The sequence below is a fragment of the Nerophis lumbriciformis genome, linkage group LG15 (assembly GCF_033978685.3).
Source record: "Nerophis lumbriciformis linkage group LG15, RoL_Nlum_v2.1, whole genome shotgun sequence".
Lineage (NCBI taxonomy): Eukaryota > Metazoa > Chordata > Actinopteri > Syngnathiformes > Syngnathidae > Nerophis > Nerophis lumbriciformis.
Genome location: NC_084562.2, coordinates 27,857,409 through 27,873,558, shown reverse-complemented (window position 1 = coordinate 27,873,558; position 16,150 = coordinate 27,857,409). Strand labels below are relative to the sequence as shown.

At 38.3% G+C, this 16,150-nt stretch overlaps 1 protein-coding gene across 1 annotated transcript in view; it reads left to right on the top strand.

The window, feature by feature from the left end:
• The window catches only part of LOC133615836 (long-chain fatty acid transport protein 2-like), a 30,311-nt gene extending 15,100 nt beyond the window's left edge, over nt 1-15,211 (top strand). The window contains exons 8-10 of the mRNA XM_061974674.1: nt 10,851-10,948; nt 12,778-12,908; nt 14,954-15,211. Of these exons, the coding sequence (XP_061830658.1) occupies nt 10,851-10,948; nt 12,778-12,908; nt 14,954-15,127 (403 nt within the window). The 3' untranslated portion in view covers nt 15,128-15,211. The remainder of the gene's footprint in view (nt 1-10,850; nt 10,949-12,777; nt 12,909-14,953) is intronic.
• The last annotated feature ends 939 nt before the right edge of the window (nt 15,212-16,150 follow it).

The window sequence follows — 16,150 nt, the reverse complement described above, 5'->3', positions numbered from 1 at the left end:
GTCCCTCAATCACACATAACATGACATCATCCTTCCTTGACTCTCACATAACATGACATCATCCTTCTTTGACTCTCGCATAACATGACATCATCCTTCTTTGACTCTCACATAACATGACATCATCCTTCTTTGACTCTCACATAACATGACATCATCCTTCCTTGACTCTCACATAACATGACATCATCCTTCTTTGACTCTCGCATAACATGACATCATCCTTCTTTGACTCTCACATAACATGACATCATCCTTCCTTGACTCTCACATAACATGACATCATCCTTGACTCTCACATAACATGACATCATCATTCCTTGACTCTCACATAACATGATATCATCCTTCTTTGACTCTCACATAACATGACATCATCCTTCTTTGACTCTCACATAACATGACATCATCCTTCCTTGACTCTCACATAACATGACATCATCCTTCTTTGACTCTCGCATAACATGACATCATCCTTCTTTGACTCTCACATAACATGACATCATCCTTCTTTGACTCTCACATAACATGACATCATCCTTCCTTGACTCTCACATAACATGACATCATCCTTCTTTGACTCTCGCATAACATGACATCATCCTTCTTTGACTCTCACATAACATGACATCATCCTTCCTTGACTCTCACATAACATGACATCATCCTTGACTCTCACATAACATGACATCATCATTCCTTGACTCTCACATAACATGATATCATCCTTCTTTGACTCTCACATAACATGACATCATCCTTCCTTGACTCTCACATAACATGACATCATCCTTCCTTGACTCTCACATAACATGACATCATCCTTCTATCCTTGACTCTCACATAACATGACATCATCCTTCCTTGACTCTCACATAACATGACATCATCCTTCTTTGACTCTCACATAACATGACATCATCCTTGACTCTCACATAACATGACATCATCCTTCTTTGACTCTCGCATAACATGACATCATCCTTCTTTGACTCTCACATAACATGACATCATCCTTCTTTGACTCTCACATAACATGACATCATCCTTCCTTGACTCTCACATAACATGACATCATCCTTCCTTGACTCTCACATAACATGACATCATCCTTCCTTGACTCTCGCATAACATGACATCATCCTTCTTTGACTCTCACAAAACATGACATCATCCTTCCTTGACTCTCACATAACATGACATCATCCTTCTTTGACTCTCGCATAACATGACATCATCCTTCTTTGACTCTCACATAACATGATATCATCCTTGACTCTCACATAACATGACATCATCCTTCCTTGACTCTCACATAACATGACATCATCCTTGACTCTCACATAACATGACATCATCCCTGACTCTCACATAACATGCCAGCATCCTTGACTCTCACATAACATGACATCATCCCTGACTCTCACATAACATGACATCATCCTGGACTCTCACATAACATGATATCATCCTTGACTCTCACATAACATGACATCATCCTTGACTCTCACATAACATGACATCATCCTTGACTCTCACATAACATGACATCATCCCTGACTCTCACACAACATGACATCATCCTTGACTCTCACATAACATGACATCATCCCTGACTCTCACATAACATGACATCATCCTTGACTCTCACATAACATGACATCATCCTTGACTCTCACATAACATGACATCATCCTTCCTTTGACTCTCGCATCACATGACATCATCCTTCTTTGACTCTCACATAACATGACATCATCCTTCCTTGACTCTCACATAACATGACATCATCCTTCTTTGACTCTCACATAACATGACATCATCCTTCCTTGACTCTCACATAACATGACATCATCCTTGACTCTCACATAACATGACATCATCCTTCTTTGACTCTCGCATAACATGACATCATCCTTCTTTGACTCTCACATAACATGACATCATCCTCCTTTGACTCTCGCATAACATGACATCATCCTTCTTTGACTCTCACATAACATGACATCATCCTTCTTTGACTCTCGCATAACATGACATCATCCTTCTTTGACTCTCACATAACATGACATCATCCTTCTTTGACTCTCACATAACATGACATCATCCTTCTTTGACTCTCACATAACATGAATCACCCTTCTTTGACTCTCACATAACATGATATCATCCTTCTTTGACTCTCACATAACATGATATCATCCTTCCTTGACTCTCACATAACATGACATCATCCTTCTTTGACTCTCACATAACATGACATCATCCTTCTTTGACTCTCACATAACATGACATCATCCTTCTTTGACTCTCGCATAACATGACATCATCCTTCTTTGACTCTCACATAACATGACATCATCCTTCTTTGACTCTCACATAACATGACATCATCCTTCTTTGACTCTCACATAACATGACATCATCCTTCTTTGACTCTCGCATAACATGACATCATCCTTCTTTGACTCTCACATAACATGACATCATCCTTCCTTGACTCTCACATAACATGACATCATCCTTGACTCTCACATAACATGACATCATCCTTCCTTGACTCTCACATAACATGACATCATCCTTCTTTGACTCTCACATAACATGACATCATCCTTGACTCTCACATAACATGACATCATCCTTCCTTGACTCTCACATAACATGACATCATCCTTCTTTGACTCTCACATAACATGACATCATCCTTCTTTGACTCTCACATAACATGACATCATCCTTCTTTGACTCTCACATAACATGATATCATCCTTCCTTGACTCTCGCATAACATGACATCATCCTTCCATGACTCTCACATAACATGACATCATCCTTCTTTGACTCTCACATAACATGACATCATCCTTCTTTGACTCTCGCAAAACATGACATCATCCTTCTTTGACTCTCATATAACATGACATCATCCTTCCTTGACTCTCACATAACATGACATCATCCTTGACTCTCACATAACATGACATCATCCTTCCTTGACTCTCACATAACATGACATCATCCTTCCTTGACTCTCACATAACATGACATCATCCTTGACTCTCACATAACATGATATCATCCTTCCTTGACTCTCACATAACATGACATCATCCTTGACTCTCACATAACATGACATCATCCTTCTTTGACTCTCACATAACATGACATCATCCTTCCTTGACTCTCACATAACATGATATCATCCTTCCTTGACTCTCACATAACATGACATCATCCTTGACTCTCACATAACATGACATCATCCTTCCTTGACTCTCACATAACATGACATCATCCTTGACTCTCACATAACATGACATCATCCTTGACTCTCACATAACATGACATCATCCCTGACTCTCACATAACATGACATCATCCTTGACTCTCACATAACATGACATCATCCCTGACTCTCACATAACATGACATCATCCTTGACTCTCACACAACATGACATCATCCTTGACTCTCACACAACATGACATCATCCCTGACTCTCATATAACATGACATCATCCTTGACTCTCACATAACATGACATCATCCTTGACTCTCACATAACATGACATCATCCTTGACTCTCACATAACATGACATCATCCCTGACTCTCACAAAACATGACATCATCCTTGACTCTCACACAACATGACATCATCCTTGACTCTCACATAACATGACATCATCCCTGACTCTCATATAACATGACATCATCCTTGACTCTCACATAACATGACATCATCCTTGACTCTCACATAACATGACATCATCCTTGACTCTCACATAACATGACATCATCCCTGACTCTCACATAACATGACATCATCCCTGACTCTCACATAATTGTTACTGTATCATAGTTGAGATCTTCAACAAACATCTTGTCATTGGTCATAATTCTACCTTCAAATATCCTGGAGAATATTTAATTTATAATATATGTTAACATATCTATGATTGTTCTTATTCATCAGGTCATTTTAGTCTCAGAACCTTCAGTCCATCGCAAGACTAGATGTGACCAATCTAAGTCTAAGACTAGATGTGACCAATCTAATTCTAAGACTAGATGTAACAATCTAAGTCTAAGACTAGATGTGACCGATCTAAGTCTAAGACTAGATGTGACCGATCTAAGTCTAAGACTAGATGTGACCAATCTAAGTCTAAGACTAGATGTGACCAATCTAATTCTAAGACTAGATGTAACAATCTAAGTCTAAGACTAGATGTGACCGATCTAAGTCTAAGACTAGATGTGACCGATCTAAGTCTAAGACTAGATGTGACCAATCTAAGTCTAAGACTAGATGTGACCAATCTAAGTCTAAGACTAGATGTGACCAATCTAAGTCTAACACTAGATGTGACCAATCTAAGGCTAAGACTAGATGTGACCAATCTAAGTCCAAGACTAGATGTAACAATCTAAGTCTAAGACTAGATGTAACAATCTAAGTCTAAGACTAAATATAACAATCTAAGTCTAAGACTAGATGTGACCAATCTAAGTCCAAGACTAGATGTGAACAATCTAAGTCTAAGACTAGATGTGACCAATCTAAGTCTAAGACTAGATGTGAGCGATCTAAGTCTAAGACTAGATGTGACCAATCTAAGTCTAAGACTAGATGTGACCGATCTAAGTCTAAGACTAGATGTGACCAATCTAAGTCTAAGACTAGATGTGACCAATCTAAGTCGAAGACTAGATGTGACCAATCTAAGTCTAAGACTAGATGTGACCAATCTAAGTCTAAGACTAGATGTGACCAATCTAAGTCTAAGACTAGATGTGACCAATCTAAGTCTAAGACTAGATGTGACCAATCTAAGTCGAAGACTAGATGTGACCAATCTAAGTCTAAGACTAGATGTGACCAATCTAAGTCTAAGACTAGATGTGAGCGATCTAAGTCTAAGACTAGATGTGACCAATCTAAGTCTAAGACTAGATGTGACCAAAATAAGTCTAAGACTAGATGTGACCAATCTAAGTCTAAGACTAGATGTGACCAAAATAAGTCTTAGACTAGATGTGACCAATCTAAGTCTAAGACTAGATGTGACCAATCTAATTCTAAGACTAGATGTAACAATCTAAGTCTAAGACTAGATGTGACCGATCTAAGTCTAAGACTAGATGTGACCAATCTAAGTCTAAGACTAGATGTGACCAATCTAAGTCTAAGACTAGATGTGACCAATCTAAGTCTAAGACTAGATGTAACAATCTAAGTCTAAGACTAGATGTGACCGATCTAAGTCTAAGACTAGATGTGACCAATCTAAGTCTAAGACTAGATGTGACCAATCTAAGTCTAAGACTAGATGTGACCAATCTAATTCTAAGACTAGATGTAACAATCTAAGTCTAAGACTAGATGTGACCAATCTAAGTCTAAGACTAGATGTGACCAATCTAATTCTAAGACTAGATGTAACAATCTAAGTCTAAGACTAGATGTGACCGATCTAAGTCTAAGACTAGATGTGACCGATCTAAGTCTAAGACTAGATGTGACCAATCTAAGTCTAAGACTAGATGTGACCAATCTAATTCTAAGACTAGATGTAACAATCTAAGTCTAAGACTAGATGTGACCGATCTAAGTCTAAGACTAGATGTGACCGATCTAAGTCTAAGACTAGATGTGACCAATCTAAGTCTAAGACTAGATGTGACCAATCTAAGTCTAAGACTAGATGTGACCAATCTAAGTCTAACACTAGATGTGACCAATCTAAGGCTAAGACTAGATGTGACCAATCTAAGTCCAAGACTAGATGTAACAATCTAAGTCTAAGACTAGATGTAACAATCTAAGTCTAAGACTAAATATAACAATCTAAGTCTAAGACTAGATGTGACCAATCTAAGTCCAAGACTAGATGTGAACAATCTAAGTCTAAGACTAGATGTGACCAATCTAAGTCTAAGACTAGATGTGAGCGATCTAAGTCTAAGACTAGATGTGACCAATCTAAGTCTAAGACTAGATGTGACCGATCTAAGTCTAAGACTAGATGTGACCAATCTAAGTCTAAGACTAGATGTGACCAATCTAAGTCGAAGACTAGATGTGACCAATCTAAGTCTAAGACTAGATGTGACCAATCTAAGTCTAAGACTAGATGTGACCAATCTAAGTCTAAGACTAGATGTGACCAATCTAAGTCTAAGACTAGATGTGACCAATCTAAGTCGAAGACTAGATGTGACCAATCTAAGTCTAAGACTAGATGTGACCAATCTAAGTCTAAGACTAGATGTGAGCGATCTAAGTCTAAGACTAGATGTGACCAATCTAAGTCTAAGACTAGATGTGACCAAAATAAGTCTAAGACTAGATGTGACCAATCTAAGTCTAAGACTAGATGTGACCAAAATAAGTCTTAGACTAGATGTGACCAATCTAAGTCTAAGACTAGATGTGACCAATCTAATTCTAAGACTAGATGTAACAATCTAAGTCTAAGACTAGATGTGACCGATCTAAGTCTAAGACTAGATGTGACCAATCTAAGTCTAAGACTAGATGTGACCAATCTAAGTCTAAGACTAGATGTGACCAATCTAAGTCTAAGACTAGATGTAACAATCTAAGTCTAAGACTAGATGTGACCGATCTAAGTCTAAGACTAGATGTGACCAATCTAAGTCTAAGACTAGATGTGACCAATCTAAGTCTAAGACTAGATGTGACCAATCTAATTCTAAGACTAGATGTAACAATCTAAGTCTAAGACTAGATGTGACCAATCTAAGTCTAAGACTAGATGTGACCAATCTAATTCTAAGACTAGATGTAACAATCTAAGTCTAAGACTAGATGTGACCGATCTAAGTCTAAGACTAGATGTGACCAATCTAAGTCTAAGACTAGATGTGACCAATCTAAGTCTAAGACTAGATGTGACCAATCTAAGTCTAACACTAGATGTGACCAATCTAAGGCTAAGACTAGATGTGACCAATCTAAGTCCAAGACTAGATGTAACAATCTAAGTCTAAGACTAGATGTAACAATCTAAGTCTAAGACTAAATATAACAATCTAAGTCTAAGACTAGATGTGACCAATCTAAGTCCAAGACTAGATGTGAACAATCTAAGTCTAAGACTAGATGTGACCAATCTAAGTCTAAGACTAGATGTGACCAATCTAAGTCGAAGACTAGATGTGACCAATCTAAGTCTAAGACTAGATGTGACCAATCTAAGTCTAAGACTAGATGTGACCAATCTAAGTCTAAGACTAGATGTGACCAAAATAAGTCTAAGACTAGATGTGACCAATCTAAGTCTAAGACTAGATGTGACCAAAATAAGTCTAAGACTAGATGTGACCAATCTAAGTCTAAGACTAGATGTGACCAAAATAAGTCTAAGACTAGATGTGACCAATCTAAGTCTAAGACTAGATGTGACCAAAATAAGTCTAAGACTAGATGTGACCAATCTAAGTCTAAGACTAGATGTGACCAATCTAAGTCGAAGACTAGATGTGACCAATCTAAGTCTAAGACTAGATGTGACCAATCTAAGTCTAAGACTAGATGTGAACAATCTAAGTCTAAGACTAGATGTGAACAATCTAAGTCTAAGACTAGATGTGACCAATCTAAGTCTAAGACTAGATGTAACCAATTTAAGTCTAAGACTAGATGTGAGCGATCTAAGTCTAAGACTAGATGTGACCAATCTAAATCTAAGACTAGATCTGACCAAAATAAGTCTAAGACTAGATGTGACCAAAATAAGTCTAAGACTAGATGTGATCAATCTAAGTCTAAGACTAGATGTAACCAATCTAAGTCTAAGACTACCGGTAGATGTGTGCGATCTAAGTCTAAGACTAGATGTGACCAATCTAAGTCTAAGACTAGATGTGATCAATCTAAGTCTAAGACTAGATGTGACCAATCTAATTCTAAGACTAGATGTAACAATCTAAGTCTAAGACTAGATGTGACCGATCTAAGTCTAAGACTAGATGTGACCGATCTAAGTCTAAGACTAGATGTGACCAATCTAAGTCTAAGACTAGATGTGACCAATCTAAGTCTAAGACTAGATGTGACCAATCTAAGTCTAACACTAGATGTGACCCATCTAAGTCTAAGACTAGATGTGACCAATCTAAGTCCAAGACTAGATGTAACAATCTAAGTCTAAGACTAGATGTAACAATCTAAGTCTAAGACTAAATATAACAATCTAAGTCTAAGACTAGATGTAACAATCTAAGTCTAAGACTAAATATAACAATCTAAGTCTAAGACTAGATGTGACCAATCTAAGTCTAAGACTAGATGTGACCAATCTAAGTCTAAGACTAGATGTGAACAATCTAAGTCTAAGACTAGATGTGACCAATCTAAGTCGAAGACTAGATGTGACCAATCTAAGTCTAAGACTAGATGTGACCAATCTAAGTCTAAGACTAGATGTGACCAATCTAAGTCTAAGACTAGATGTGACCAAAATAAGTCTAAGACTAGATGTGACCAATCTAAGTCTAAGACTAGATGTGACCAAAATAAGTCTAAGACTAGATGTGACCAATCTAAGTCTAAGACTAGATGTGACCAAAATAAGTCTAAGACTAGATGTGACCAATCTAAGTCTAAGACTAGATGTGACCAAAATAAGTCTAAGACTAGATGTGACCCATCTAAGTCTAAGACTAGATGTGACCAAAATAAGTCTAAGACTAGATGTGACCAATCTAAGTCTAAGACTAGATGTGACCAATCTAAGTCGAAGACTAGATGTGACCAATCTAAGTCTAAGACTAGATGTGACCAATCTAAGTCTAAGACTAGATGTGAACAATCTAAGTCTAAGACTAGATGTGAACAATCTAAGTCTAAGACTAGATGTGACCAATCTAAGTCTAAGGCTAGATGTAACCAATTTAAGTCTAAGACTAGATGTGAGCGATCTAAGTCTAAGACTAGATGTGACCAATCTAAATCTAAGACTAGATCTGACCAAAATAAGTCTAAGACTAGATGTGACCAAAATAAGTCTAAGACTAGATGTGATCAATCTAAGTCTAAGACTAGATGTAACCAATCTAAGTCTAAGACTAGATGTGTGCGATCTAAGTCTAAGACTAGATGTGACCAATCTAAGTCTAAGACTAGATGTGATCAATCTAAGTCTAAGACTAGATGTGACCAATCTAATTCTAAGACTAGATGTAACAATCTAAGTCTAAGACTAGATGTGACCGATCTAAGTCTAAGACTAGATGTGACCGATCTAAGTCTAAGACTAGATGTGACCAATCTAAGTCTAAGACTAGATGTGACCAATCTAAGTCTAAGACTAGATGTGACCAATCTAAGTCTAACACTAGATGTGACCCATCTAAGTCTAAGACTAGATGTGACCAATCTAAGTCCAAGACTAGATGTAACAATCTAAGTCTAAGACTAGATGTAACAATCTAAGTCTAAGACTAAATATAACAATCTAAGTCTAAGACTAGATGTAACAATCTAAGTCTAAGACGAAATATAACAATCTAAGTCTAAGACTAGATGTGACCAATCTAAGTCCAAGACTAGATGTAACAATCTAAGTCTAAGACTAGATGTAACAAGCTAAGTCTAAGACTAAATATAACAATCTAAGTCTAAGACTAGATGTGACCAATCTAAGTCTAAGACTAGATGTGAACAATCTAAGTCTAAGACTAGATGTGACCAATCTTAGTCTAAGACTAGATGTAACCAATTTAAGTCTAAGACTAGATGTGAGCGATCTAAGTCTAAGACTAGATCTGACCAAAATAAGTCTAAGACTAGATCTGACCAAAATAAGTCTAAGACTAGATGTGACCAATCTAAGTCTAAGACTAGATGTGACCAATCTAAGTCTAAGACTAGATGTGACCAATCTAAGTCTAAGACTAGATGTGATCAATCTAAGTCTAAGACTAGATGTGACCAATCTAAGTCTAAGACTAGATGTGACCAATCTAAGTCTAAGACTAGATGTGACCAATCTAAGTCTAAGACTAGATGTGACCAATCTAAGTTATGTTGTTCATATTGATGAAGTAGAGGAAGTGTACTATAATTGATATTGATGAAGTAGAGGTAGTGTACTATAATTGATAATGATGAAGTAGAGGAAGTGTACTATAGTTGATATTGATGAAGTAGAGGAAGTGTACTATAGTTGATATTGATGAAGTAGAGGAAGTGTACTATAATTGATAATGATGAAGTACAGGAAGTGTACTATAGTTGATATTGATGAAGTAGAGGTAGTGTACTATAATTGATAATGATGAAGTACAGGAAGTGTACTATAGTTGATATTGATGAAGTACAGGAAGTGTACTATAGTTGATATTGATGAAGTACAGGAAGTGTACTATAATTGATATTGATGAAGTACAGGAAGTGTACTAGAGTTGATATTGATGAAGTACAGGAAGTGTACTATAGTTGATATTGATGAAGTAGAGGAAGTGTACTATAATTGATATTGATGAAGTACAGGAAGTGTACTATAGTTGATATTGATGAAGTAGAGGAAGTGTACTATAATTGATATTGATGAAGTACAGGAAGTGTACTATAGTTGATATTGATGAAGTAGAGGAAGTGTACTATAGTTGATATTGATGAAGTACAGGAAGTGTACTATAGTTGATATTGATGAAGTACAGGAAGTGTACTATAATTGATATTGATGAAGTAGAGGTAGTGTACTATAATTGATAATGATGAAGTTCAGGAAGTGTACTATAGTTGATATTGATGAAGTACAGGAAGTGTACTATAGTTGATATTGATGAAGTAGAGGAAGTGTACTATAATTACAGGTGGAAAGGAGAGAATGTTGCAACCACAGAAGTGTCAGACCACCTGCTGATGATTGACTGCATCGAGGAAGCTAACGTGTACGGTGTGAAGGTGCCAGGTAATATTGCATCATCATCTTCATTATTATCTTCATCCTCTAGACCAGTGGTCCCCAACCACCGGACCGCGGCCCGGTAAAAAAAAAAAAAAAAAAAAAAAATATATATATATATATATATACAGGTAAAAGCCAGTAAATTAGAATATTTTGAAAAACTTGATTTATTTCAGTAATTGCATTCAAAAGGTGTAACTTGTACATTATATTTATTCATTGCACACAGACTGATGCATTCAAATGTTTATTTCATTTAATTTTGATGATTTGAAGTGGCAACAAATGAAAATCCAAAGTTCCGTGTGTCACAAAATTAGAATATTACTTAAGGCTAATACAAAAAAGGGATTTTTAGAAATGTTGGCCAACTGAAAAGTATGAAAATGAAAAATATGAGCATGTACAATACTCAATACTTGGTTGGAGCTCCTTTTGCCTCAATGACTGCGTTAATGCGGCGTGGCATGGAGTCGATGAGTTTCTGGCACTGCTCAGGTGTTATGAGAGCCCAGGTTGCTCTGATAGTGGCCTTCAACTCTTCTGCGTTTTTGGGTCTGGCATTCTGCATCTTCCTTTTCACAATACCCCACAGATTTTCTATGGGGCTAAGGTCAGGGGAGTTGGCGGGCCAATTTAGAACAGAAATACCATGGTCCGTAAACCAGGCACGGGTAGATTTTGCGCTGTGTGCAGGCGCCAAGTCCTGTTGGAACTTGAAATCTCCATCTCCATAGAGCAGGTCAGCAGCAGGAAGCATGAAGTGCTCTAAAACTTGCTGGTAGACGGCTGCGTTGACCCTGGATCTCAGGAAACAGAGTGGACCGACACCAGCAGATGACATGGCACCCCAAACCATCACTGATGGTGGAAACTTTACACTAGACTTCAGGCAACGTGGATCCTGTGCCTCTCCTGTCTTCCTCCAGACTCTGGGACCTCGATTTCCAAAGGAAATGCAACATTTGCTTTCGTCAGAAAACATGACTTTGGACAGCAGTCCAGCTCTTTTTTTCCTTAGCCCAGGTGAGACGCTTTTCGCGCTGTTTCTTGGTCAACAGTGGCTTGACACAAGGTATGCGGCAGTTGAAACCCATGTCTTTCAAGCGTCTCTTGGTGGTGGATCTTGAAGCACTGACTCCAGCAGCTGTCCACTCCTTCTGAATCTCCCCCACATTTTTGAATGGGTTTTTTTTCACAATCTTGACCAGGGCGCGGTGATCCCTATCGCTTGTACACTTTTTCTGACCACAGTTTTTCCTTCCCTTTGCCTCTCCATTAATGTGTTTGGACACAGAGCTCTGAGAACAGCCAGCCTCTTCAGCAATAACCTTTTGTGTCTTTCCCTCCTTGTGCAATGTGTCGATGGTTGCCTTTTGGACAGCTGTCAAATCTGAAGTCTTCCCCATGTTTGTGTAGGCTTCAGAACTGGACTGAGAGACCATTTAAAGCCCTTTGCAGGTGTTTTGAGTTAATCAGCTGATTAGTTTGTGGCACCAGGTGTCTTCAAAATTTAACCCTTACACAATATTCTAATTTTGTGACACACGGAATTTTGGATTTTCATTTGTTGCCACTTCAAATCATCAAAATTAAATGAAATAAACATTTGAATGCATCAGTCTGTGTGCAATGAATAAATATAATGTACAAGTTACACCTTTTGAATGCAATTACTGAAATAAATCAAGTTTTTCAAAATATTCTAATTTACTGGCTTTTATATATATATATATATATATATATATATATATATATATATATATATATATATATATATATATATATATATATATATATATAGTTGTGTGTGTGCTGTGTTGATGTTGCAGGACACGAGGGCAGGATTGGAATGGCAGCGTTGAGTATGAAGGCCAACATGGACTTTGATGGCCAGCTGGTGTATGAGCATGTGAAAAGTTACCTTCCCAGCTACGCCCGACCTCGCTTTATTCGCATCCAGGTAAACACACCTGCATACACCCGACCTCGCTTTATTCACATCCAGGTAAACACACCTGCATACACCCGACCTCCTTTTATTCACATCCAGGTAAACACACCTGCATACACCCGACCTCCTTTTATTCACATCCAGGTAAACACACCTGCATACACCCGACCTCCCTTTATTCACATCCAGGTAAACACACCTGCATACACCCGACCTCCCTTTATTCACATCCAGGTAAACACACCTGCATACACCCGACCTCCTTTTATTCACATGCAGGTAAACACACCTGCATACACCCGACCTCGCTTTATTCACATCCAGGTAAACACACCTGCATACACCCGACCTCGCTTTATTCACATCCATGTAAACACACCTGCATACACCCGACCTCCCTTTATTCACATCCAGGTAAACACACCTGCATGCACCCGACCTCCCTTTATTCACATCCAGGTAAACACACCTGCATACACCCGACCTCCCTTTATTCACATCCAGGTAAACACACCTGCATACACCCGACCTCCCTTTATTCACATCCAGGTAAACACACCTGCATACACCCGACCTCCCTTTATTCGCATCCAGGTAAACACACCTGCATACACCCGACCTCCTTTTATTCACATCCAGGTAAACACACCTGCATGCACCCAACCTCCCTTTATTCACATCCAGGTAAACACACCTGCATACACCCGACCTCCCTTTATTCACATCCAGGTAAACACACCTGCATACACCCGACCTCCCTTTATTCACATCCAGGTAAACACACCTGCATACACCCGACCTCCCTTTATTCGCATCCAGGTAAACACACCTGCATACACCCGACCTCCTTTTATTCACATCCAGGTAAACACACCTGCATGCACCCAACCTCCCTTTATTCACATGCAGGTAAACACACCTGCATGCACCCGACCACCCTTCATTCACATCCAGGTAAACACACCTGCATGCACCCAACCTCCCTTTATTCACATCCAGGTAAACACACCTGCATACACCCGACCTCGCTTTATTCACATCCAGGTAAACACACCTGCATACACCCGACCTCCCTTTATTCACATCCAGGTAAACACACCTGCATACACCCGACCTCCCTTTATTCACATCCAGGTAAACACACCTGCATACACCCGACCTCCCTTTATTCACATCCAGGTAAACACACCTGCATACACCCGACCTCCCTTTATTCACATCCAGGTAAACACACCTGCATACACCCGACCTCCTTTTATTCACATGCAGGTAAACACACCTGCATACACCCGACCTCCCTTTATTCACATCCAGGTAAACACACCTGCATACACCCGACCTCGCTTTATTCACATCCAGGTAAACACACCTGCATACACCCGACCTCGCTTTATTCACATCCAGGTAAACACACCTGCATACACCCGACCTCCTTTTATTCACATCCAGGTAAACACACCTGCATACACCCGACCTCCCTTTATTCACATCCAGGTAAACACACCTGCATACACCCGACCTCCCTTTATTCACATCCAGGTAAACACACCTGCATACACCCGACCTCGCTTTATTCACATCCAGGTAAACACACCTGCATACACCCGACCTCGCTTTATTCACATCCAGGTAAACACGTTGTGTTAGATCAATTAAATGATTGGCTGCTGCTAACGATGTACTTCATGAATTAGATGATTGGCTGCTGCTAACGATGTACTTAGTTAATGAATTAGATGATTGGCTGCTGCTAACGATGTACTTAGTTAATGAAATAGACGATTGGCTGTTGCTAACGATGTACTTCATGAATTAGATGATTGGCTGCTGCTGACGATGTACTTAGTTAATGAATTAGATGATTGGCTGCTGCTAACGATGTACTTCATGAATTAGATGATTGGCTGCTGCTAACAATGTACTTAGTTAATGAATTAGATGATTGGCTGCTGCTAACGATGTACTTCATGAATTAGATGATTGGCTGCTGCTGACGATGTACTTAATGAATGAATTAGATGATGGAACTCTCTGAGATGAATGACCTTGTGCAGGAGGCCATGTCGCTGACGGCGACCTTCAAGCTGATGAAGGTGAGGCTGGTGGAGGAAGGTTTCAACCCCGCCCTCATCAAGGAGCCCTTGTACTTCCTGGAGGACCAGCAGGGCTACGTGCCCCTGACCCAGGACTTGTTCCAGTCCGTGCAAGAGGGAAGAATCAAACTGTAAACCTGCTTCACTTTATTTCACAATCAGGAGCACTTTTCAGCCATGCAACAAGAACTTAGTCTGGAATAAAGTTTTCAACAAGAACTTAGTCTGGAATAAAGTCTTCAACAAGAACGTAGTCTGGAATAAAGTTTTTAACAAGAACTTAGTCTGGAATAAAGTTTTCAACAAGAACGTAGTCTGGAATAAAGTTTTCAACAAGAACGTAGTCTGGAATAAAGTTTTTAACAAGAACTTAGTCTGGAATAAAGTTTTCAACAAGAACTTAGTCTGGAATAAAGTTTTCAACAAGAACTTAGTCTGGAATAAAGTCTTCAACAAGAACGTAGTCTGGAATAAAGTTTTCAACAAGAACGTAGTCTGGAATAAAGTTTTTAACAAGAACTTAGTCTGGAATAAAGTTTTCAACAAGAACGTAGTCTGGAATAAAGTTTTTAACAAAAACTTAGTCTGGAATAAAGTTTTCAACAAGAACATAGTCTGGAATAAAGTTTTTAACAAGAACTTAGTCTGGAATAAAGTTTTCAACAAGAACGTAGTCTGGAATAAAGTTTTTAACAAAAACTTAGTCTGGAATAAAGTTTTCAACAAGAACATAGTCTGGAATAAAGTTTTTAACAAGAACTTAGTCTGGAATAAAGTTTTCAACAAGAACGTAGTCTGGAATAAAGTTTTTAACAAGAACTTAGTCTGGAATAAAGTTTTCAACAAGAACGTAGTCTGGAATAAAGTTTTTAACAAGAACTTAGTCTGGAATAAAGTTTTCAACAAGAACGTAGTCTGGAATAAAGTTTTTAACAAGAACTTAGTCTGGAATAAAGTTTTCAACAAGAACTTAGTCTGGAATAAAGTTTTCAACAAGAACTTAGTCTGGAATAAAGTCTTCAACAAGAACTTAGTCTGGAATAAAGTTTTCAACAAGAACGTAGTCTGGAATAAAGTTTTTAACAAGAACTTAGTCTGGAATAAAGTTTTCAACAAGAACGTAGTCTGGAATAAAGTTTTTAACAAGAACTTAGTCTG